Source organism: Macrobrachium nipponense, chromosome 30 (genome assembly GCF_015104395.2).
Source record: "Macrobrachium nipponense isolate FS-2020 chromosome 30, ASM1510439v2, whole genome shotgun sequence".
Taxonomy (NCBI): Eukaryota; Metazoa; Arthropoda; class Malacostraca; order Decapoda; family Palaemonidae; genus Macrobrachium; species Macrobrachium nipponense.
This window is the reverse complement of record NC_087218.1, coordinates 60481459-60508224: the sequence shown is the minus strand read 5'-3', so window position 1 is coordinate 60508224 and position 26766 is coordinate 60481459. Positions and strand designations below refer to the sequence as shown.

Below are 26766 nucleotides of genomic sequence, written 5' to 3'. Positions count from 1 at the left end.
CAGTTTCAGACAGTGCTTTTGCCTGCCAAAACATTTTGCAGTCTGCTCATTACTCGTAATTCCCAGACGTGCTTGACTTACGAAAGTTACGATGCTCATAATTTGTAGTTCCCAGATGTGCTGGACTTCAAGCCTCGTTGTTTACAAGGAGCAATATTTTCTTGTTACTATTTCATAATAAAATTACGTAAAGGGTTTTGCAATATCGATAGCTCCCCAGTTATCCTTAAAATTGGGATTCTTTCTAATTTTAAAGGAATACATTTATGAGGATCTACTTCCAATGGGTATTACTCCGCCAATAATGATGTCACTTTATAAACCACAAAGCGCCTATGAAAAGTAACCCTATTTTACAAGGATATTTTATGAGAAAAAATTTAATATCATAACACGCACTGAAAGATATTTTAAAGTTATTTTGTATACAGTATTCCAGTACACTGTATGATGGCTTTTAAGTCTGTTTACGGCTGCTCACGGCCATAGCTAGCTACTTAACTTAGGGAATTTTCCTAAAGTTTATGATAACAGACATAATTTGGCTTATTTTTAATATTTTATTAATTTCCTGTAAGAATTAGACTTGATTTCAATGTTTTATTATTAGCAACAATAATTATGCCTACCCCTTACAGTAAATACTATGTACCTAGCCTAGCCTGTGGCGCTCAGTCAACCATCGTATTATGGCTGAATTAGGCGTTTGTAGGGCAGTTATTTTACTACAGTATTTATTTAAAAATGAAAAAAAAGTGTGTTGAATGGCATTTTATTTAATACTGAACTTATCTAATTGTAATTTATGTGTATTTATGGGTAATGTTTTGTATAAAAAGGCAAGGTTAGGGTAATAACTGGTGGTCAAGAACAGATTAATCCATTTTCAGTTATTTCTTATTTGAAAAATTCATTCAGATCTTGCCCAAATCGCATCTCGTTGCTTCTTCTGGAACGAATTAGCATCAAGGTCCATGGCTCTACTGTATAGGACGACCCCCAATTTTTAAGTAGTTTAAATACCAAATGTATGCCTAAAACTATCATTATACACCAAATATACCTTAAACTATCATCCTAAAAAACTTTCAAAATCATCTTACAACGCTGCCCTTAAAAATTTATGGTTTACAACTATGAGCATATGAAAACTAATCAAGTTCCCCCTGTATGCTTTCAGGCACAGCTATTTTCTCTCATACAGTGCTCAAAGATGTCATGTTTTTACAGTAAACAAGGGAAACATTGGGAGTTCACGAGCAGAGTTAAGTCCTGTACCTAAATATTTAGATATATATTTTAAAAAAATACCCAATTATAAAAGCAATCAACAGTGATAAAATATTCTCTTGCATACTATTGTGTTAATCATACTTAGAATCAACTTATGAATAGGTCTTGTTTAATACCAACTTAATATCGAGCAACTAAGTCAATTCTCAACTAGTTCATCAGTACCATACATCAAATAGACAAATCTTCAGTACAATAAATGAACATAACTCCAACTCCATATAAAACTATGTACTCACTAACACACTAATTACCAGTATTCAAGGCAATTTACTATGTAAGTTTAACATAATAATAAATATTTTTTTAAAATTTATAAATAAACTCACTTTGCTTGAAGTGGGATGCATATAAAGGGGGTGAGAAATGTTGGTGATGTCCACCTGTGAGGCCCCCACACCAACTGCTGTATATGAACCTTTAGTAAAAGGCTGTGACCACCAGGTTGTGCTGAAATTATAGCAAATGAACTGGAAAAGACTGCAGAAGGGAATTGTAACATTTAATGAAGATGCTTAAATCTTGAAAAAGTATATAAATTTCATTTTTGAAAAATATGAATTTAAATATAGTACATACTCCACTCCATTAACACACAAGACATGAAAGCAGTCAAATTGGTAAAAATGTAACTGATTCCAAAGCAAAACGTAACCAACAAATACAACAAACTTAAAAAGTATTTTCTATTTTTTCAAAGTTTACAAACCAGAGCCGTTTAGTTGGGCGTATTCCTCAGCATGAGCTGGAATTGGTCACTGAATCTTAGTATGAGGGGTAACTCAAAATGTTCATGGGTGAATGCTCCTGTGCATACTTGTCCTTCCCATCCCAGCTATGACACAAGTTTCCTTTAACCCAAGTAACTAAATGAGGGGTGGCTTGAGGTGGGCCATATATGCTATAACTGCAGGATTGTTAGTTATGAAAAATAAAAATTGACTTAAAATTTGCCATTTGTTCATAAACAGAACAAACCTTTGGTCTTAACATAAGGGAGACTTGCTCTTCTAAGGAGGATAGAGAAAGTCTCAGAACCAGCAGCCAGACATCTGGGTAAAGAGACAATTGGAACTCTTGTTACACTGTGTCTTGTAGGAATATATGTAAAGAACCTGTGATTGTCAGAGACGACAAAACTCATGTTAGCCACCAACATTGTTTATTGCCATTTTCCTATCTCCCCCTGTAAGAGAGAGGAAGGGACTGCTTCCACATATATGTAGTTTGTATTGTGTAGGAACAATGAAGAAAAAACCAATGGAACGGGGCTCTCTCACCTGTATCTGGCCATTCCAGTGTACGACGGATTACTTCTCTCCACTTCCCACCAGTAGAGGAGAAAAAGAGAGAGGAAGGAAGACCAGTTATACCATTCACTCTCACTTTCAAAACCAGCATCTTACAAAATATACAAAGATACAAACTGTCCTGCTAAGGGCACTGGATGAGCTACTTAACTTGTTGAGCAGCCACCACCTGACCCAAGGAATAAGTATGCAAGGTAATGTGGGCAACGTTCCCCACATACAAAGATGTGAAGGTGGTTTGGCAAAGCCATGTACCAGCCTTTAAAATCTGTTGAACCGACAAGTTCTTTTTAAAGTGATGGAAGGGCCTAGACCCCTAACATATGAGCTCTTGCGTGCACTGTATAGTGGGGTGGGTAACTTAAAAATAATAAAGGAAAAGTGCAAATCGTGATAAAAGCATGACATCTGGCACAAAAATTCTTCTTTACCTTCTCTTTCATCATCAACCCCCGGCCACAAAAAATTTTGCCAGTTTCCAAGATAGCTGGCAGGTTTTCAAAATGGCTTCCGTTGAATATCGGAATGTTGACATTATTTGGTTAATCACGTTCGAATTCTTCAGTCACTCCCAGTTTATGTTAAAATATTGAAAGCAAGCCTTTACATACTTAGATACATAATTTTGTTTCCTAGAAATATCCAAGATGGTTGTCACTATATCAAAAATGTCTGCTAAAAAGGACAGAATTAGTCACTCTGAGAGATTAATGTTTACACTCTCCATAATGAGGTAAAACAGAAAAACAAAAACGTCTTTCCAAGATAATAGGTGGTAGATAGTATTAATAGTGAGCAAGAGGTTGAAATGTAATGTTAAAAAATTTCTTTTAGCAGAAAAATAAAATGCTTTAGAATATAACTAAAGAATAACAACATCTAAAGATAAGTCAATACTATATTCTTTCGAACAAAATTTGAAAAAAACAACAGTAAATTATGTTTATCCCATATAATTGGTAAGAGTGTGGTTTCTAGCCTGTTTCAGTTTATGAATAATATTGCATCCTGATATTAAGTGTCCCAAAGCACCAACAACTCTGTTCACGTTACCCGTTTTGATAATTCTAGGCCTTTATGTGACTCACATTAAAGTATTCATTATATGTATAAAAAAATCCAATTTCCTTCTCTGGTATATCTAAATTTTCCTTCATATTTATGAAAATATTCTGTCAATCTGATGTTTTATTATATTAAAGAGAAAATTGGCATATGTAAGATTTACAAGTTGCGCATCAACACCAGTCTCCACAAAATTTGGTGTTCCAGGAGTACCAACCGAACTGCACACTTCAGTGCATTTGCCACCCTTTGGTCAAGCCAAATATATTTATATTAATTTAAGAAAGTTATAAATTATATAATATTTTTTATATAATTCACATGCTAACTTGAAATAACATTTTATTCTTTTAACAGAAAGATCATTAAACAAATAATTTGATAACATTAGATAAGCCAAACTACACTCACGTATTTGCATAAAATAACTGCTCTATACAGAAGATACTCTGTTGACAAGGTCTGTAGGACTGTTTGTATCTAACCGTAATGAAATAATTCATAATGATTTAGACAGAATACTTAAAAACCTGTTAAAACAAGGTTTTTTGATGCAGTTTTATTTTTTTACTTGTGATAATTTATTCCATTTATCATATAAAAAACAATTTCTCGAACTAAATATGTATTATATGGGAAATAAAAAGAAAAACTATCTGAACGATATAGTTTGTAAAGTGATGCAATATATAATAGCGTAATTGTATAATCCTAAAATACAGGCAGTTCCCGGTTATCGGCGGACTTGGTTAATGGCGATCTGGTTTCATGGGGCTAAAATCGGTGATTTATGGCACCATAACAGGGCAAGTTTTGGTTATTGGCACCTTATACCAAACAGAGGTAACATTAACTGGTTACTGGCACCATTAACCGAAACTCGACACAATATATAACTAACATAAATCACGGAGTTTCGGTTAATGGCGGTTTTCAGTTACCAGCACCCCACTGAGAATGGAAACCCCACTCTGGTAACCAGGGACTGACTGTAAACACCTGTTCAGTAAATATCATTTCAAATTCATCTTTCTTTACAAGATCATACAGGCAGTCCCCGGGTTACGACGGGGGTTCCGTTCTTGAGACGCGTTGTAAGCCAAAAATCGTCGCAAGCCGGAACATCGTCAAAAATCCATAGAAAACTTTACTTTTAATGCTTTGGGTGCATTCAAAACTATGTAAACTGCATTCTTATTGCATTTTTTTGTAAAAAAAAAAAACTTTCAAATATTGAAAATTTTGCATTTTTGGTGTCAAATTTCTTCTGCCAGATCAGCGTTGTAGACGTCGTAATCCCGGAAACAATTTCTGATGAATACAGTGGGGCCTCGCTTAGTCACAAATCAACAATCACGGATTCAGTTAATCATGGGTTTTCCTTGGACCACTTCTCAGTCTATACCTATCACTGGTATGAATCCCTGGTAGGCTAAGCCTCGTCCGGTTCCGATAACCAACAAATGCATGAACAGATTCACATTATGATATTAAATATTAACTGACAATAAAGGTAATAAAACCATTCTCAGCTTATATATTATTGGCATATCTTCAAAATATGTAGCCTATTCATGGAATAATCCCACATCATTGACATCAACTTGTAGTTGAGCGGCCAGCAGAAATGTAAACATTGACTCTGAGTTACACTTAACAGCACCTTTGTCATTCTTAACCTTTTAGAAATGTTAATAGTATTATTGTAATTACAGTAGTAATAACATTTAGGAAAACATTAATTTTCAATACGAACTTCTTTATTATTTTGGTATAACGTAATCAAACACGGCAGTCATACAAACGATAATTGTCATAGATTATCGTATTGTTTGCGATCGGCGACGAAGCTTAAACGTAATAAAACCATTTTACCTTATGTATTATTGTCATAATTATATTCATAATAAAACGCATATCTTATATATTATTGGCATATCTTCATAATAAAAAGCTTCTTCAAGGAATAATTCCTTGGGGAATGCATTTTTCAAAAGACAAAAATACACTTTATATGTTTACAGCATGCAACGATTACTTTAGTTTGATGTGATTACATTAATATTACAGTATGGTACTCTAAGCAGTACAGTAACTATTTTTTTTAATCATAAATGTATATTCATTCACGAAAAAAATACGTATGACCACCGTGACGTCACCAAACCTAGTCTCGTTCGTACACAATGATAGTGGTTACACCGTTCTACAAACTACCGATGTATTTTTACGTAAGTATCCTCTAAATTCTGTCATAAATCACTTACTTTTTTGTGGAGCCCAAATACTGTATATCCCGGAAAATTAACAAAATCGCGAATTTTATCATAGAGCAAGATTCACTAATTACTGTGTTTTCTTCTTCTTTTCATAACTAAACTGATTTTTAGGATACACTCATTTACAAATGTTCAAATATATAATGAATGTAAATAGCAAATTTCTCTCTCTCTCTCTCTCTCTCTCTCTCTCTCTCTCTCTCTCTCTCTCTCTCTCTCTCTCTCTCTCTCTCTCTCTCTCTTTTATCACTTGCAGAAAAAACTATAATACTGATCTATTATTTATTATCGTAATAAAAGAACAAAAAGGTCTTTTATTCTTTCTGTGATTTACGAAACTGCTTCAATACAACTTCTATAGTTGACTCAATGATTATCACATTATAACAGTATACAATAGAATATCTTATCACTATCCATGTTTCATTTCTTATCACCATAAAAATATTTCAAATACAAATTTCATTATGTATTTCTCGAGCTAAACTAATAACAGTACGCTCGTCCTAAGCTGGTCTCTCAAGCTATTCAACAGTTACTCTCGTCCCAAGCTGCTCTCTCTCTCTCTCTCTCTCTCTCTCTCTCTCTCTCTCTTTATTTTATCACTTGCAGAAAAAACTATAATACTGATCTATTATTATCTTAAGAAAAGAACAAAAAGGTCTTTTATTCTTTCTGTGATTTATGAAACTGTTTCAATACAACTTTTATAGTTGACTCAATGATTATCACATTATAACAGTATACAAGAGAATATCTTTTCACTATCCATGTTTCATTTCTTATCACCATAAAAATATTTCAAATACATATTTTCATATGTATTTCTCGAGCTAAGCTAGTATCAGTACGCTCGTCCTAAGCTGGTCTCTCAAGCTATTCAACAGTTACTCTCATCCCAAGCTGCTCTCTCTCTCTCTCTCTCTCTCTCTCTCTCTCTCTCTCTCTCTCTCTCTCTCTCTCAATAAAATATGAACTACTGAATCATAATACCATAAACTATTATGTACAAAGTTAATGATAATAATAATTCCATTAATAAATTCATTTCTTTTGGCAACTAAATTGTTTTCCAAAATAATTCTTTCGGTAATAAACGTCCATCAGCTGATTCTAAACGTAAACAAGACAAAACTAGATTTTTATTGCTGTATTTTGCTGTTTATACATTAATATTATAGTTGGGTGCTGTAATCTTTACAGTAAATCATGTTTTTTTATCATAAATATGTTCATTCACAAAATAGATATACTATGTACTTTTAGTTTGGTGCAGCAGCCAAATCATGAAAATGGAAAGGAATTGTTAGGTAATATACTTTTGTTTGCTGATCTGATGAATGGGAAATTGAAGATAGGAAAGAATAACTTTGAAACTGTCTTGAATTTAGTTTAAGTTGATAGTTGAAGACATATTTGGTGCTTGAACTAAAGTAGGCAGTTATAAACATTGAAATAGTGGTCTTGGGTGGGTTAATTATTAAAGTAGGCAGTTAAAAGCAATTTTTAGGGGGGGTATCAGGATAACACGGGTATTTACTTATCACGGGGGGTTCTGGGCCCTATCCCCCTTGATTATCGAGGCCCTACTGTATAATTGAAAAGCACCTTAACCTCAGAACGTCGTAAGCCGAACCCGTCATAAACCCCTCCTCCCCGGGAATGCCTGTACATAAAATGCCCAGTGCTTTACAATACAGAAATTTCCCAGTTATTGGCAATCCGGTTTTTGTAGCGCCATAAAACCAGCAATTTATGGCGCCATAACGGGCCAAGTTCCAGTTATTGGTGCCATATGGTGCCTTATGGCACGCCATAAGGCCATACCTATCAGAGGCGCCAGAATGGTGCTTATGGCGCCGATAACTGGTTAATGGCGCCATAAGCACCATTGTGGTGCCATAAATTTCCGAGTTTTGGCTAATGGCGCTTTTCGCTTATCGGCAGCCCCTCGGGAACGGAACTCCTGATGATAACCGGGGACTGCCTGTATGCGTAAGAGTAACAGTTGTAGGTGGTTACATAAATTTGCAACATGACTTTGAAATTATAATAGGGTGTTCTGGGATGATAGTTTGAAGTATATTTTTGTACGGTCAAGTTTGGCAATGAACTATTAAAATAGGCCGTTACAAGCATTTTAGGGGTTTATATAGCCTACTTAAGAGTAACAGTATTAGGTGAGTAGCACTGTAATGTAAGGTTACTTTGGGTGTTTTGGGATATTGGTTTGGGTTGTATTTTTGTTTGACATATTAAATTGTTTTAGTATGATATTTTATGGTATTTTTTTGTTTGAACTATCAAATTAAGCAGTGAAAATGTAAAAATAGGAAGTTATACACATTTTAGTTTAAGGAGTAAAAAGTATATGGCAGTTATAACCCAGTTACAAGCAATTTTAGAGGGGATTTTTGCATTTCCGCGATGAATCTGGAACCTATTCAAGCGCAAAAATTGAGGAGCACTGTACCGGCTACTATACATATTAGCTTTGGATGTAATGAGTCACAGCTAATTACTATTCTAAGCTTGATTAAGCTAAAGAAATATATAGCACAGAGGCTACAAAATACTCCACCAAATTCTTCTATCAGCAAAACCATCCGGTGAGCAATCCTGCCTAACAAAATCAAGCTGCTTCAACAACCGTGTTTGGTCACTGAGCAGCAGAAACTAACTGAGCTCTTTGGCTCATGGTACCTATTCTTCCCTGGATATGGGCGGGGCATTTACCTGCATCAAAACAATAGAGCATTCCCCGAATTTTGTATCTAAAGCTGTCATTAAAAGTAGAACCTGTAGCTATGTAATCACTTGGTAAGTTACTGATATTTGGTGTTTGAACTATTGAAGTTATACAAATTTTTAGAAGGGTACCAACTTATCACAGACTTCAACTTATTTATCGCAGTGGTTGTGGTTCCTAACTCCAGCAATTCCTGGGGTCGACTGTAGTATATAGTATCTAAAAATTCTCTTATGTCTTTCCTTGTCAGGTCAACGTCAACTTCCAACAAAAAGATCTAGCACTATAGGATTTTAAATTACTCAGCTCATTAACAATGTCAAAAACATTCCTGCAAAACATATCAATGATAGTATTATGTGATAGAAAATATACTTATTGCATCAACCTGCTTGTCCAGCTTTGTTTCAAAACTTCTTGTGCCTTTTATACAAAAATAAATTTACAAAAGCATACAATAAATGCAGTAAGCCACTCGTACCTATGCATATTTTCCTATAAACATAGTATAAAAAGAGAGTACAGTCACTATTTTTAACAAAATAATAAACCTAGGCCCTATCTTTGTTTTCTCAACATGTAATGCTTGAAACAAAATTAAAACTGATAACTAACTCATCACACAGCACTCATAACAGAGCTAACAAAATAAATTTGTATTTAACTTACTTGATACACCTTTTGGGCTTTGGTATAAAGGGGTCATTCAAAAACTGTCGTAGAACTTCAGTACACTTTTCAGAGACTTGGTCAAAAGGAAGAGTTTCCATATACTTAGCTTCATCTCCTGATATCCATCCCAATAATAGAGTTTCTGACACCTTTGTAAAAGAGTAAATCTTCTTGAACCATCGTTCACTGACAGGTTCTTTAGGGTCTATAGGATCCCATAACAACAACACTTCAGTTAAATTTGGATTTAAAAATGGGCGCTCATATTCTAAATATATTTTGTTCACTACACCAAAGCAAAGTCTATTAATGGAGTCCATCTTGTATTCTGGCAGAGGTGGATCAAACATTGTCTTTCCATTTTCTTTCAAAACACCAAGAGGAACTGTGCAAATCACATGGTCTGCGTAAAATTTCTTCCCATTTTGGCAAACCACCTCTACTTTAGGTCTCCACCTCCTTGATGGAGAAGTTGCTAATGATGTTGAACCACTTTTGCATTCACCAAGAAGCCCATCTGAATTATCCTCTGGTTTATTCAATAGGTCCTGCCCTAGTCCAGAATCAACAGTACTTGTACCCTCTAATCCCACTCTCCACCTCACACACTCAACTGCATGACCTTTCAGCAGCTGCGATTCGGGGATATCTTTCGTCAGTGGACCAAGAATACTGCTGTAACCACCTGGCAACACAATATTGCCACCAGGAAGCTCTGTATAACTACCAATTTCCATAAGATCAATTTCATCCATATTATTACAACCACTAATGCAAGTTTCACGGTTAAGTAGATAATTAAAAATCAGGTTTCTAATATGTCTCTCATGCTCTGGAAACTGTTCTAAATATATAGATATTTCTAGTCTTATGTGTTCCCCAACACTTTCTACTCCATCTGGAGGAAGGTATTTGCATAGAAAATATTCTTCACATCGCCTGAAGAACCAAAAATATGCGTCATATATTTCCTGAAAAGACAAAATTTTCTTATTTATGTTATCAAAACTGGTCACAATAAAATAAATTTATCAATGTTATCAAATCAACTGTAGGTCACAAATAGTGTCACCCAGTTTTAATGTTTCCTTAACTGAGCTACTAAATACAAGAAAACAGATATAACTATAATTAATGTACATCTTTTAGAATCTTTAAATCTAAGCTTATATCACACAAAATCATAATGCCACAAACTCATACAATACTACAAATTTGGTGGCCTGCTTCACATGCAAAGTAGTACAACTATCAATTATATTCCTTTCTCCATGCACACTCCCAAAAATCCTGTATCTATACCAAAATTTTGCTTGTATGGCAAGCTAATTTGTACCATAGCTGGTCTTTGAGAGTTGAATACAAAAAGTTTGAAAGATAATTTGTATTCTTCCAATCTTTAGAGCCTTTCAAGTAGGAATATCCCCTGCACAATCTGGAAACAGTCACTGACTGGTTAATTTACCAGTAGCAAGCAGCTGTTTGACAGGGCACTGCCCAGTCACCCGTCAGCAACCTGTCGCTTTTCTCTTTAGCAAACATGGACTACAGTACCCGTTGTAATACTTTGCGTGGTAGGGAATATGTTACAAGAAAACGGGTACAACAAACTAAAAATATTCAGGAAAAATCAATTATTAAAACAACCATCATAAAATTTGAAATGGAAACTAGCCAACTCCTGCCCTAGTATTTTATAGGCATGCCACGACGTTTACAGACTTTCTGGAGTGTCCTGGGCATTGAATCTGAAAACCACTGCAGGAGGGACTCGTCCAGATCATCCCAAGCGCATTTCAAACTTTGCGCTGCAAGACGTGTCCACATTCATTAACTTTCTTTTTATGATTGCTTAACCCTTAAACGCCGAAGCGGTATTTTAAAAATCGTCTCCCGTATGCCGGCGGCGTTAGCGAGTGAGCACAGAAGTGGAAAATTTTTTTTTTTTTTTTTCAAAAAATCACAGCACTCTTAGTTTTCAAGATTAAGAGTTCATTTTTGGCTCCTTTTTTTGTCATTGCCTGAAGTTTAGTATGCAACCATCAGAAATAAAAAAAATATAATTATCAAATATAAATATTGGGATATATGACAGCGTGAAATTTTTTTTTATATACATATATGTATAATTGTATACAAATCGCGCTGTGAACAAAACGGTTAAAGCTAACGAGTTAATTTTTGTTGTTGTATTGTACAGTAAATTGCAATCATTTTGGTATATAACACATTGTAAAACGATCAAGGCAACACAGAGAAAATATTATCACAAAATGATGAATGAATTCGTAACGCTCGGACATAAAAAAAAGATAGTTTTCAAAAATTCACCATAAATCGAAATATTGTGCTGGAGACTTCCCGTTTGTTGCAAAATGAAGGTAATTTATTAATATTACTGGACTGTAAGTGTTGTAGCTTACAATTGCAGTTTTCAACGATTTCGGTTGAGTTAAAGTTGACCGAAGGACAAATTTTTTCTATTTATCGTTATTTATATGAAAATATTTCAAAACTGATAAAAGCTACAACCATGGGTTGCTTTTTGTTGTATTCTACATGAAATTGTGCACATTTTCATATATAACACTTTATGCAAAGGCTAATTTAAAATGGTGCAAACATTACGACAATCTCATGAAAAAATTTATTTGTTCGGAAGAGTTACCGCGCGGACGTAAGGAAAAAGTTTATTTCATAAATTCACCATAAATCAAAATATTGTGTTAGAGACTTCCAATTTGTTGCCAAATAAAGGTAAATATTTGAATATTACTAGAATGTAATAGTTTTAGCTTACAATTGCGTTTTTTTACCATTTCAGTCGAGTCAAAGTTGACCGAAGGTTGAAATTTTGCCACTTATCGTTATTTATATGAAAATATTTCAAAACTGATAAAAGCTACAACCATGGGTTGTTTATTGTTGTATTCTAAATGAAATTGCACACATTTTCATATATAAAACTTTATGTAACGTCTTTTAATTTAAAATGGTGCCCAAACCATTAAAACAGAACAATCGGAGGACACGAAAAAATTTTCTGATTTTTTTCGGAAGAGTTACCGCGCGGACATAAGGAAAGTTTTTTTTTTTTTCATAAATTCACCATAAATCTAAATATTGTGCTAGAGACTTCCAATTTGTTGCAAAATAAAGGTAAATGATTGAATATTACTAGAATGTAAGAGTTTTAGCTTACAATTGTGTTTTTTTACTATTTCGGTCGAGTCAAAGTTGACCAAAGGTTGAAATTTAGGCACTTATTGTTATTTATATGAAAATATTTAAAAAATGATATAAGCTACAACCATGGGTTGTTTTTTAATTGTATTCTACATGAAATTGCGCACATTTCCATATATAAAACTTTATGTAACGGCTAATTTAAAATGGTGCAAACATTACGACAATCAGACGTAAGGAAAAAGTTTTTTTTCATAAATTCACCATAAATCAAAATATTGTGCTAGAGACTTCCAATTTGTTGCAAAATGAAGGTAAATGATTGAATATTACTAGAATATAAGAGTTTTAGCTTACAATTGGGTTTTTCGACCATTTCGGTAGAGTCAAAGTTGACCGAAGGTTGAAATTTCAAAACTGATAAAAGCTACAACCATGAGTTGTTTTTTGTTGTATTCTACATGAAATTGCACACATTTTTAATATATAATACTCCATGTAACGGCTAATATGAAATGGCGCAAAAATTATGTCAAAGTGACGAAATAATTTCTGATATGTGTCGCTGATGCTTTTTAGTGCAAGGAGAAAGAAATTCGCGCTTGCGCGCCTGGGTAACGATTGTAAACAAAACAACACCTTGATCCGTGAGCTCCCAGCATCCCCCAAGGCTACGTGATTCAAAAGTTTTTGCCTAGTAGGCCTATAACTATTTTTCCTCGAATTTTTAAAAAAACTTTTTTATATAGACGTATATACGTCCAATCAGCACCCAACAGACAATTTATATCGACATTTACTACGTCCAATCGGCGTTAAAAGGTTAATGGTTGAAATGGCTGAGGAATTGCCTGGCTAGTCGTGGATATATTAAATTCCACAATCTCTAAGCCACAAAGTATTCTGTTTGGCGGTATGATCCCCAGTGCACGAATCTTAATCCAATACCACTGAAAATCAGCCAGAGAGAGAAAGAGACGAACAAAAATTCGGCTGAGTGAAATTGACTAATTGGGAACTTAACTATAGCTACTGGCTCACTCACTCACTGTTGGATGTTGTAACGGTTGAATGTTGAATTTTTTTCTTGTGCTCTGCCGTATTCGTTGCTAACATTATTTTGTGTGGTTGAGTGAGTGTGGTTGTATTAACAATGTCTAAACCGTATACTACTTCCATTGAGAATCGTGTGAGAATGATACAACTTTATGAGGAAGGCCTTAAAACAGGTGTAATTAGCCAAAAACTGGCATGAAACAATGGACTGTCCAGAACATTTTGAAAACTTATCGTGAATCAGGAGGGAAGGAAGTACCGAAGGCTAAGACCAGCACTGGGAGGCCCCCTATTATTAGTAAGAGGGGTTTAAGAGTTCTCGCCAGGAACATTGAGGCAAATCCAACCCTTACAGCACGTCAGCTCAAGGCTGAAAATCCTGATGTTGTTGCTGGGGCTTCTGTCAGGACCGTACAGCGGTGCTTACAGAAGGACCTCCATTACTCAAAGGTTAAGGCGCACCGCAAGCCGCTGATAACAGCCAAACAAAAGAAGGCATGTGTCGCTTTCGCCAATTCTTACAAGACCTGGGATATCAGCGAGTGGAGGCAAGTTTTGTGGACAGACGAAGCTTCTTTCTTTGTTGCTGACACAAAGGGGAAGCGTGTTTGGCGAAAGCACACGTCTGATCCTCTCGACTCGAAGTACCTTGCCACGGCTGTAAAGTTTCCGGCATATGTTATGGTATGGGGTTCCTTCGGCTATGGGGGTAAAGGATCACTTGTGTTTTTACCTAACAACGAGACAGTAAATAAAGACTCATATTTCACAATCCTAAACAAACACTTGGAAGACAGTTTTGAGAGCAGCAGGACTTTAATTTTCCAACAAGACGGCGCTCCGGCTCATACCGCCAAACAGAACACTTTGTGGCTTAGAGATTGTGGAATAGAATATATCCCCGACTGGCCAGGGAATTCCCCAGACATTTCACCCATTGAGAATCTTTGGGCAATCATAAAAAGACAGTTACAACACGTGGACACATCTTTCATCGAAAAGTTAACGGCAGCTTTACAATGCGCTTGGGACGATCTGGACGAGTCCCTCCTGCAGCGGATAGCAGATTCAGTGCCAAAGGGACTCGAGAAGTCCGGAAACGTCGTGGCATGCCTATCAAATACTAGGGCAGGAGTTGGTTAGTATCCATTTCAAATTTTATGATGGTTGTTTTAATAATTGATTTTTCCTGAATATTTTTAGTTTGTTGTACTCGTTTTCTTCTTCCATATTCCCTACCACGCAAAGTATTATGACTGGTACTGTATATTGATTTGGCTAAGATAGTTTTCTAACAAATGGCTCAGGTTTGTATATATCAGAAAATTACAAATTACCTTTAAAATGTGGTATTTTTTCTTTGAGATTACAAACCATCACCTTTTATATATGAAAGGTGGGAGGACCATCTCACAGAACTGACTAACACTGTAGATTCTAAAGGCTGAGGAACATACAATGTAGTGATTTGTCATGTCCTGTGAGTCTCTGCTCACATCTAAAGGCTGGAGGGATTGTCAAACATCCTTCAGGAATTTTTGTGACTGGAGGACAACAGACTCTCGTAACCTCCTATACAGCCTGCCATAGAACACCATGCTAAACTATAATCTATTAAATGACCTGGGAATCATGTTTTTCTTGTGAAAAATGGGTCAGCCAGTAGCAATATCATTATAAAATGATATTGTTACGATACAATAAAGTTTCATACATACTTACCTGACAGATATATACTTAGCTTAGCTATAGACTCCGTCGTCCCGACAGAAATTCAAATTTCGCGCCACTCGCTACAGGTAGGTCAGGTGATCTACCGCCCTGCCCTGGGTGGCAGGACTAGGAACCATTCCCGTTTTCTATCAGATTTTCTCTCTTCCACCTGTCTCCCGCGGGGAGGCTGGGTGGGCCATTAATCGTATATATCTGCCAGGTAAGTATGTATGAAACTTTATTGTATCATAACAATATCATTTTCATACATTCAACTTCCCTGTCAGATATATACTTAGCTGATTGGCACCCTTTGGTGGAGGGTAAGAGACAGCTAACTACTGAAATAGACAGGTAAACAACATATGTTGTAGGTATTAATAGACCTTGGTTCCTACCTGATAGGTGGAAGACTTCATGGCTGCTGCCCAGGAGTCTGCATCACCTCAAGAGCCTTAGCGAGATATTTGATCTATGGCCAGAGTTCTTGTGGGTCTGCCGATGGGGTCTTATCCGCTTACTCGGCAGAGCCTAAATGGTATTTGTCAATGGGTGCTGATCCACTAATATGACAACACACCTTTTGAAGGAGCACACAACCGATCCCGATCACCTGATCCTAACCACCATGTTAGTACTAAAGATTGTTAAGAGTTATCCCCCAACTCTTCACAAACAACCAGAACTCGAATAACACAGTACACACGCACACTTAAAATTAAAAAAAAAAATTAAATACTCTTCTAAGAAGATATCACAAGAGTTCCTTACTGAGCAATAGTGAACGGCCGCCTGTGCGACATCTAGCACTTTTTGCCAGCAAGAAGGTACGCAAGAAAAATTAAGGATCGGTGCTCGCTCCCGTACCCAGGATTGTATCCGCTGACACAAATGGACCCAGAGTAAAACATTTCTCGTAAGTCACACGAACGTCTTTCAAAAAGTGAGATGCAAACACCGAGTTGCACCTCCAATAGGTCGCTTCCAAGATATTTTTTAGCGACATGTTTCTTTGAAAAGAGAGAGACGTCGCGACTGCTCTAACCTCATGAGCTCTTACTCTTAAAAGTTTAAAAGAGTCATCAGGGCAGATCTTATGTGCATCTGTAATGACGCTTCTAACAAAGAAGGCCAAAGCATTCTTAGACATAGGTCTTGCTGGATCTTTAACGGAACACCAAAGACCTTGTGTAGAGCCTCCCATCTGCTTCTTCTTATCTAGGTAGAATTTAAGTGCTCTCACAGGGCAAAGAGACCTTTCTGCCTCTCTACCTACAAGATTGGACAAGCCTTTTACCTTGAAGTTTCTGGGCCAGGGTTTCGAAGGATTTTCATTTTTCGCCAGAAATAGCACTTTAAACGAACAGATGGCTGAGTCTCCTTTAAGGGGACCGTCCGCTATGGCGGATGACATGTCAACTTGAAAAAATAAAAAATGGAGTTATTACTTGTATCTATGCAGAAACATGCCGTGCATGCTTTCCAGAAGTTTCAGCCAATTATTTTCACAAATAATGAAGATATAGCGGTTTTTAAATGATGATGTCATCGTAACTGCGTCGTCTGTATGACTTGAGTTTGACAGAATCGTTTTTGCGTGTTTATTTTTGCATATATACAGCGATTTTTTAAGATTCTTTTCGAAATTCTCATACATCTGGTAGCAATGAAAGGTACTGTGACACTGGGTGAGAAGCGAGCTGCTCAGAGCGGTTATTTATAGGCGAGACTCGGAGAGTGACTCAGTTACGCCACAGACGTCAAAGCAGTTACATGCACGTAGGCACTTGCGTTTGGTTACTAGCTATTTACGTTGTTTTTATAACTTCTTAGTGAACTTATAGCAATGCCGAAGTTACCTAAGATCAAGAAGGCTACTCAGCAACTATGGCTAGCAAAATTAGCGATGGCCAGTAGTGTGCTGAAAGAAAAACACGAAAATTAATTATTTTCAGCTGCCCTCATTGTCTCATGTCTCGCCGTCAACATCATTATCTGGTGTCACGCTGAGGGTATTAACACCACTTTTAGGGGTAGGACCACGATCCTTGATGTAGAAATCAACAATAAAAGTACAAATAAAGTCATTATAATAATGTTGTTTTGACTTTTATAAGAAAAAAGCGAAAATTTACATAGCAACTCTTTGGGAGCTCATAACTCAAAAACATACTTATGCGCATGTCGGTAACCATTACTCGGTTATTTATTATCCAATTTTAGAGAGAAAGATATCATTGGAAAGAGGAATAAAAATCCCATAATTCTGTGTGACAGAATTTTGATATCTTTTTTTTCTTTTTTTTTTTTTTAGAATTTTTTGAGTCTAGACTAAAAAAAAAAAAAAATTCATAAAAAATAAAAATATTAAAAAATCAAAATTCTGTCACACAGAATTGTTCCGTATATAAAGAAGTTTTTATGGTATGATTTTCAATACAACTGATGTCATATTAGCGGAGAAAACTCTACCAATTTTTTTTTTTAAATCATGATTTTTGCTAATAAAACGAAGTTTTTGATCAAATGACTTGAAATTTTTATATGATGAAGGTATTATATATATCTAAAACATATATGAAAATTATGTATTTTGCGTAATAAATAAAAAAAATAGACATCATAGCGGACGGTCCCCTTAAAGCCTACCCTAGCATCTAGGGCGTGCAGCTCACTAATTCTTTTGGCTGTTGCAAGAGACAAAAGAAACAAGCACTTTCTTGTGACATCTCGAAAAGAGGCACGATGAGGATGTTCGAACCTTTAGGAGGTCAAAAATTTTAAGACTACGTCTAGGTTCCAGCTAGGAGGACTTGGTACCTTAGACTTTGAAGTCTCAAAGGACCTAATTAGATCATGCAGATCCTTATCATCCGCAAGATCTAAGCCTCTATTTCTGAATACGGCCGAAAGCATACTCCTGTATCCCTTTATGGTCGATACAGAAAGGTGTGATTCCTCTCTCAGGAACAGAAGGAAATCAGCGATTTCGGTCACAGAGGAAGTGGAGGAGGACAGCTTCTTCGCCCTACACCATCTTCTAAACACCTCCCACTTAGATTGATAGACTCGCATTGTAGAAGATCTGCAGGCTCTAGCAATCGCGCTTGCAGCCTTGCGAGAAAAGCCTCTCGCTCTGACAAGTCTTTCGATAGTCGAAAGGCAGTCAGAGCGAGAGCGGGGAGGTTTTGATGATACCTCTCAAAGTGGGGTTGTTTGAGCAGATCCATCCTTCTTGGAAGGGATCTGAGGAAGTCTACTGTCCACTCCACCACCTCTGTGAACCAATCGTGAGCTGGCCAAAAGGGGGCTATCAGAGTCATTTTCGTCCCCTTCGAGGCCACAAACTTTCTGAGCACTTGCCCCAGAATCTTGAATGGGGGAAATGCATAAATCTCTACGTTGGACCAGTCTAGAAGGAAGGCGTCTACTGCTAAAGCTCTGGGATCTTCTACCACCGAGTAAAAGACTTCTAATCTCTTGGAGAGGAATGTGGCGAACAGGTCTACATGAGGTTTCCCCCAAAGAGACCAGAGACTCTGACACACTTCTGAGTGGAGGGTCCATTCTGTGTGAAGGACCTGGTTCCTCCTGCTCAGCCTGTCTGCTCTCACGTTCCTCTCTCCCTGAACAAATCTTGTCAAGAAAGAGATGTTCCTTTGACTCATCCAAACGAGCAGATCTCTTGCGAGATCGTATAGGAAGAACGAGTGCGTCCCTCCTTGTTTTCTTATGTATGCTAGAGCGGTGGTGTTGTCCGAAGTTACCTGGACTACACCGTTTCTGACTAAAGGCTCGAAGCTCTTTAGAGCCAGGTGAACGGCTAACAGCTCCTTGCAATTGATGTGCCAGGACACCTGATCTGTACTCCAGGTGCCTGACACCTCTCTCGGCCCCAAGGTTGCTCCCCAACCCATCTCCGATGCGTCGAAAAACAACACTAGGCTTGGGTTCCGAATCTCCAGGGATATCCCTCTTGTTTTCCTGTAAAGGGGGCAACCACCATTCCAAGTGCTGTTTTATCTCTAACGGAATGGGAAAGAAGTCCGAGAGAAGTCCTGTCTTCCAGTTCCAAGTTCTCTTGAGAAAGAACTGAAGAGGACGAAGATGAAGTCTTCCTAGAGGAAAGAACTGTTCGAGCGAGGAAAGGGTCCCTAGAAGGCTCAACCATTCCCTCCCCGAACTGCATTCTTTCCCTAAGAAGAGAGAGACTTTCTCGAAGCCTCTTATGAGTCTCTCTTGAGACGGAAATACTCAAAAACCCCGAGAATCCATCTGAATCCCCAGATAGACTATGTTCTGACTGGGGATCAGTTGCGATTTCTCGAGGTTTACGAGTAATCCCAAAGACTTTATCAGGTCTAGGGTCAAAGTAAGGTCCTCCAAACACCGTCTCTCTGACCTGGCTCTGCTGAGCCAGTCGTCCAGGTATAGAGAGATATTGACACCCTTTAGGTGAAGCCATCTCGCCACATTCCTCATCAAGCTCGTGAATACATGAGGAGCTGTGGACAGGCCGAAACACAAGGCTCTGAACTGATAGATCCTTCCCTCCATCATGAAACGAAGGTACTTCTTCGACGAAGGATGAATCGGGACGTGGAAATAGGCATCCTGGAGATCTAGGGATACCATCCAATCCCCTTGGCGAAGAGCTGCAAGGACTGTCGCAGAAGTCTCCATACTGAACTTCTCCTTCTGAACAAATTTGTTCAGAGAGCTTACGTGTAAGTACTGGCCTCCAGCTCCCCGAAGCCTTTGTGACAAGAAAAAGGCGATTGTAAAACCCCGGGGAGTTTTGATCCATTACTAGCTCTATAGCTCTTTTGTCCCACATCTGATCCACCATTAGCCGAAGAGTATCCCTCAGATCAGGGTCCTTGTATCTGGCGGACAGTTCCCGCGGAGTTGAAGTCAGGGGAGGACTGTCCTCGAAGGGGATGAAATAGCCCTTCTTGATCACTGAAAGAGACCAGGTGTCAGCTTCTATAAGTGCCCAGGCTTCCGCAAATCCCTGGAGCCTGGCACCTACTGGTGCTTGGAGGTTTCCCATATCACTTCCCCCTTTTAAAGGGTCGGAAGGAAGCTCTTCCTCTCTTCTCAGTTGTTTTCCTTTTCGAGGGAGCTCTAGAAGGGGGGCCTCCTCGAAAGGGCTGTTGAGACGTAGCAGCCACTTTCTTCTGTCACTGCAACAGGCCTATTCTTCCTAGAAGACTGAAGGAGAAGGTCCTGGGTTGCCTTCTCAGTTAGTGAATACGAAATGTCCTTCACTAACTGAGAAGGGAACAAAAAGTCTGACATAGGAGCGAACAGCAAGGCTGCTCTCTGAGAGCGAGACACGGATTTAGTCAGAAAAGAACTGAACACAGCTCTCTTCTTTAAGAGTCCCGCTCCAAAGAGAGAGGAGACTTCTCCCGAACCATCCTAAACCGCCTTGTCAATGCAAGACAGGATACAAAGGAGAACTTCAGGGTTGAGGTCCTCCGTGTCATGGGTCTTTTTGGCCATCACCCCAAGGGACCAATCCAGGAAATTGAACACTTCCAATACATGGAAGAGTCCCTTGAAGAGATGATCCAATTCTGAAAGGCCCCATGTCGCACGAGCCGAGTTCAGGCCATGTCTTCTCGAAGCGTCAACTAGGTTCGAGAAGTCTGCTTCTGCTGAGGCAGGAAGAGAGAGTCCCATATTCTCTCCTGTCTCGTACCAAATGCCCCTTCTGCCTGTAAGTCTAGCGGGAGGCAAACAGAACACAGTTCTCACCAGCTCTTTCTTAGTCTTCATCCATGAATCGAGGGACTGTAGAGCTCTCTTCATAGAGATGGCTGGTCTCATCTTGAGGAAGGAAGAAGACTTCAGCGCCTTCGAACTCGAAAAGAGCGAGCGCGGAGAAGGAGGAGCGGCAGGGGTTAAAGAATCTCCATATTCTTGCAACAGGAGAGCTGTCAGCACTTTATAGTTAGACAGTCCTTCTCTATTGGGAGCCTCGTCTTCTGAACCTTCCTCTTGCTCGAAAGGATCAGAAGGAGAACCAACCTTATAATCCAAAGGCACTTCCCTAACGTCTCTCTCTGAAGGCAAAAAACTCCTAACAGGAGTGGGGCTAAACGATTGTCTAGGTTCAAAGCGCCTGGCTTGCTCCTCGAGTATGGTTGGCACCTCGCGCCTGGCTGGCGCCTCGCGTCTGGCTGGCGCCTCGCGTCTGGCTGACGCCTCGCGCCTGGCTGACGTCTCGCGCCTGACTGACTCCTCTCACCTGGCTGGCGTCTCGCGCCTGGCTGGCGCCTCGCGCCTGGCTGGCGCCTCGCGCCTGGCAGGTTCCTCGGTCTTAGCTGGCGCCACGCGCCTGGCAGGAGATCGAAGATTAGTCCTTTTAACAGGAAGTCTGACGTCCTTCCTGCGAGGAGGATCTTTAGAAAGAACTCCTACCAAGGAAGCCAACTGTTCCTGAACGGCAAGCAGGATCCTCTTAGTAGCCTCTCCCGTGTCTACTTCAACCGGAGGAGAGGGAGATCTAGAAGGAGTTAGACAAACTCTGTCGGAACAGGGAGAAGCCAACTCGTTCCTAGCCTTCTTGATCATCGAGGGAGCTTCTTCTTCCGAGAAACGTTCGGGGCTAGAGTCGAAAGAAGGCTCTCTCCAGTTCCTCTTCAGGGGCCTGGAAAGGTCCGAATCCTTCCACCCTCGTTTAGGTGAGGGGGATCCTGACGACGAGAAGCACTCTCGGAGGACGCTTTTTCGAAAGCGGTCCTTAGCAGTCTGTGGCGCTACAGAGCCTGCTGAAGGGACGCCAGACCGGTGGGGATTCTCCACAACCTCCTTAAGGCTTTCGACTTTCCTTCTCCTCTGGGCCAGAGAGCTTGGAAGAGGTCTAGGCCTGGGAGCGTCGCAGAGCCGGTCAGACGCCCCCTCCACAACACTGGGGGCACTCACTTCACTAAATACATCACAATCACTGGTCTTACCTTCCAAAGCCGCCATTTTGGATTGCATCCTTTGAAGGGTAGCCTTCAGATCAGCGATCTCTGAAGCCAAATCTGAAGGGTTAGTTACCTGAGAAGGCCCTGATACAGAGGGAGAATCAATATCATGATGAACAGACAAAATAGAATCAGACAAAGGCTCAATAGGCCTTGTACTACTTACACCCTTAGATGCAGCCCTTCTTACTCTGTCCCTCTCTAACTTCAAGTAAGAAGTTAGAGTCTTCCATTCTTCAGCACTCAACCTTTCACACTCATTACAGGTGTTAGCTAAAGAACAATCAACCCCTCTACATCATCGGCATACAGTGTGAAGATTAACCGAAGCCTTCGGTATCCTCACCTTGCAGCCTACATTCACACAAACTCTCACACCAACACTCGCATCAGACATTCTTCAGAAAAATCAAAAGCAAATCCAAATCCAGTCCACGGTAGCGAATGCCAAAACAACGATCCAGGTACGTCACCAAAATAATCAGCCGAAAGAAGATCAATTGCTTTGAAACAAGAATTCTAGTCAGGAGGAAGTAACAACAATGTTGATACCACCGGCGACAGAGAAAATCTGATAGAATGGTTCCTAGTCCTGCCACCCAGGACAGGGCGGTAGATCACCTGACCTACCTGTAGCGAGTGGCGCGAAATTTGAATTTCTGTTGGGGATGACGGAGTCTATAGCTAAGCTAGGTATATATCTGACAGGGAAGTTGAATGTATGAAAAAATTAATTATAGCACTACATCCACTCATTCCCTCTTGTTAAAGAAAGAAATGGAGAGAAAGCACTGTCAAGAGCTAAGTCTTCAGGCAGGTTTGTGTAGTTTCCTGCATTTTTCAGTCCAGCATGACCATGAACTAGGCTATCCAACAGTAGGCACAAAGAAGGGAAAGATACCCCAAAATCTAAGGCATTTCTTTGTCAACCAAACCCAAACATGCACCTCAGCCAATATGCAAACCTGTATGAAAGGTGCTGGGAAAACTGCATAAAGGTTGAGCAGCCAAATAAGGTCAGAAAACATCCCGGGGCATAAAAGTGTTCTGTAGAAAGAGGAAGGAAGCCTATCTGTCAGGAGCTCTTCTTCAATGGCTACAACTGAAGTTTGCTTGAACAGGATTAGGAATAACTCCAAATCCTGAATGCTAAAAAGAGAAGAAACCATATCTCTCCTCGTAAGACTAGAAATTATGTTCAAAGGACACAGGGTCTGAAGGGAAAGTGCCAAGTCCACCTTCCAGTTGTCTAGTACTTGAGTAGGAAGCATGAAGGGTGACACAAGTGCCAGGGATTATGGAGGAGTTATGGAGTTCCATTTGACAACGTCTGTGTGTGTGAGAGAGAGAGAGAGAGAGAGAGAGAGAGAGAGAGAGAGAGAGAGAGAGAGAGAGAGAGTGTAATTGCTGTATGGATAGTTAATGACTGAATTGGTTGTTGGTAGGTTCTGGGCTGTCTGCTGGTGCTGTTGATTGTTAGAGTTCTGTGTTTTTGGTGTTTTTGAGTCAGTCTTTGGTGAGAGCCGGTGACAGTTAAGAGTATTAGCAGCAGTGTGTTGAAGGCATTTTGGTCAGATAAGTCGTGTTTTGTTGATTTGTTTTTAGTTATTGTTAAGTTAGTGTTGTTTGCTTGGAGTTGTTGTGCCTGTGCTGTTGTCTTTGTTGCTGTTGTGATTTTTTGTGTTGGTTGTGCAGTGGTCTTTTGTTGTTATAAGTGAGGTTGTGTTCCTTGGTTGGTTGTTGTGTTGTTAGGTTGTGGTCATGTTCCTTGGTTGGTTGCTGTGTTGTTAGGTTGTGGTCGTGTTCCTTGATTGTTGTTGAGTTGTTTGGTTGTAGTCCTTGGTGTTGTTGTTGTTGTTGTTGTGTTGGGTTGTGGTGTCGTGGTTCTTGGTTGTTGTTGTTGTTGTTTTGTTGGTGTCCCAGTGACCTTAACCAGCGGACAGCACCAGATAGCCGGAGTAACTGGATTGATTGGTAAATACATGTGTTTTGAGAGTTTTTTGTTTTTTGTGTTTTGTGTTTTTTTGTTTTGCGTAGCTATAGGTCAATTGTCCTGCGTGTATTTGTTGTGTAAAGAAGAAAGTGTGACTGGGGTGGGTTGGGCAGCTGGAGTGATTAGGTTAATGTGGGAAGGGTTTTACCACTTGTTTTTTTTCTAGCTTGTGATCCTGCTACAAGATCAATGCCAAATTTTACTCAATTCTATGGGAACCTTCTCAGCAAAGGGACTAAAAACCTCCTCAAACCTCAGATGGAGAAAATGAGGATTGTTATTTGTAAGGCAGGGAAAAAAAGGAATATGACATCATCTATTTTTTTGAATGAGCTATATTAGTCAAAAGGATTAAAGAGAAAACTTGTGCAAAATGCAAAGAATGCATCTCTCTTTTCTTCCAGAAGATAAATGGAAGGAAATTTCCCAAAGGATATGGAGTAGTCATGTGGACTGGGATCAAGGCCCACAGCAGGATAGTTTGACTGGAAGGATGAAGCTATCATATCGGAGCCAAAGCTATTCAAGGTGATAATGAATACACTCTTGTGTTACCTGCAAAAGAAAAAAGCCAAAGCCTCTCTTTCCAAAGGGTAACCATAGCCTGTAACTACCTGATGAAAACCAAGATCCTAGATCCTTCTATATTGTAGGAGGAAGTGAGGAAAAAGAACAAGCAGCAAAGAGGTCAAGAGATAACAGTGGTGCTGTACCTCTGCAACTGCTTCTTAGGGATTTAGAAAGATTCCCTTGAAGCAAAAGCAAGGTATAAGGTAATTTAGTCCTAAAGGATAGCAGACAATGCTGGACTCCATATTAAGAACTTCTTCCTAATCAAACCAAAAGAAAAATTACGATACAGAACGATTTAAGAAAATGGTGATTAAAAGAAAATGGTAGATAGGAGAAGAATGCAATATTATTGGAAATTTAAGATTCCTCATCTAAAAGAGGGATGAAAGCCTATTGTAAAACAATCAATATTGGAAAGAACAGGTTTGGAAAAGGACTCCACCCTACTGAATCCCTGTGCTACTGTTATCTTCTCTCAATTTTGAATCCCTCTGCTTTCCACTTAAGGCAAGATTAAGTGTTAGAGAGAGAGAGAGAGAGAGAGAGAGAGAGAGAGAGAGAGAGAGAGAGAGAGAGAGAGAGAGAGAGAGAGAGTTGGTTTTGCATTGCAAAAATCTAAGATGCCTAGTCATTCTGGAGGACTACCTCCAACTCCTAGGAAGAGACGTAAAATATTTAAACTAGATGGAAGACCAAATGAAGCTATAGAAACAACACCCAAGTAACACTTGCAGGCGTTTCTAGATGGTCATGGTCTCCTAAATTTAGAGAGACTTGGGAGAAATGCAAGAAAAGAAAGACTCCTTAAAGGCACACTTTCCTGAATGAATCATAATAAGCACAATCATTGCAGAAGCTGTCCAAGCACTAGCAAATTCTGTCTTGTAAATGGAATAGCAAGATTTGATAACATTACAGTTAGCAGGAATGGCTATATTGTACCAAGTATCAGTAATACTGAGCACCAGCCGAATCAGGTAAGGGCCAAGAATGTCACAGCAGGGAGTATCACTTTGTGCATGATCCTTAAGTGTGAATGAGAGAGATTGTGAAAGAATTATCCACTGGAAAACCGACCAGCAACAGTCCTTACCACCACTGGAAATTCATCACTGCCCCACCTGAGCAGAGCAAGAAATTGATCAGCTCCTTGCAAGCAGATCCTTATCAGGAATGGTACTGGAATGGGGCCGTGAAGAATGTAATAAAGCTATGTACACAATGCACAGATTGATGCTAAGACCAGAATCAGCAGTGCTGAACATGAAGGGACTCCAGATATTACAGATATACAAGTCATCAGACCATTACTCCAGCTCTCAAGGTTTCCAGATGAGGGTCCCAAAATTTAAACACTCATGCAAGAAAACACCCCAAAAATTACGTTTTTATAATCATACTTACCCAGTAATTACATAGTTGAGTCCCACACTGACAGGAGGTGGGATATATGGACATACTCTACTGTCATGTAATGAATTAGAAACAGATAAGCTGCTAGCATTGAAATAATGCTTGTCGTTCCTTGTTAGTTAAGAGAACCTGCAGAAGAGACTGCCTCTGGTTGGTGTTCAACTTGACCTGTAGTCACACAGCAGTAAATCTGAGGGTCTTGTAGCAAGGATGATTCCAAGTGCTCACAAGGACGACAATTTGCCCTGGCCTTGGGCATAGTACCATAACAAAAATAACCAGATTATTATGTCACCTACACTGAAGTAAAACCCACAACCCATCCAATTTATGTGTCAGGTGCTCTGGGTACATTGTAGCCTCTTAGCTCCCTAAACTTTGACCCTTCACTACAAGGTGAAGGTTTGGACAATAGGAGGGAATCCTATGCTTTCTTCCTCGATACCATGCCAGTAATTAAAATTTTCAAAGTACGTACTGCCTA

At 39.0% G+C, this 26766-nt stretch overlaps 1 protein-coding gene across 1 annotated transcript in view; it reads right to left on the bottom strand.

Moving 5' to 3' along the window:
* Positions 1–26766, bottom strand: part of LOC135202177 (spermine oxidase-like) — a 98100-nt gene that overhangs the window by 47211 nt on the left and 24123 nt on the right. Inside the window, exons 2-5 of the mRNA XM_064231431.1 lie at positions 22289–22508; positions 16369–16595; positions 9366–10339; positions 1623–1743 (exon numbers count right to left, since the gene is read on the bottom strand). Of these exons, the coding sequence (XP_064087501.1) occupies positions 1623–1743; positions 9366–10339; positions 16369–16595; positions 22289–22508 (1542 nt within the window). The remainder of the gene's footprint in view (positions 1–1622; positions 1744–9365; positions 10340–16368; positions 16596–22288; positions 22509–26766) is intronic.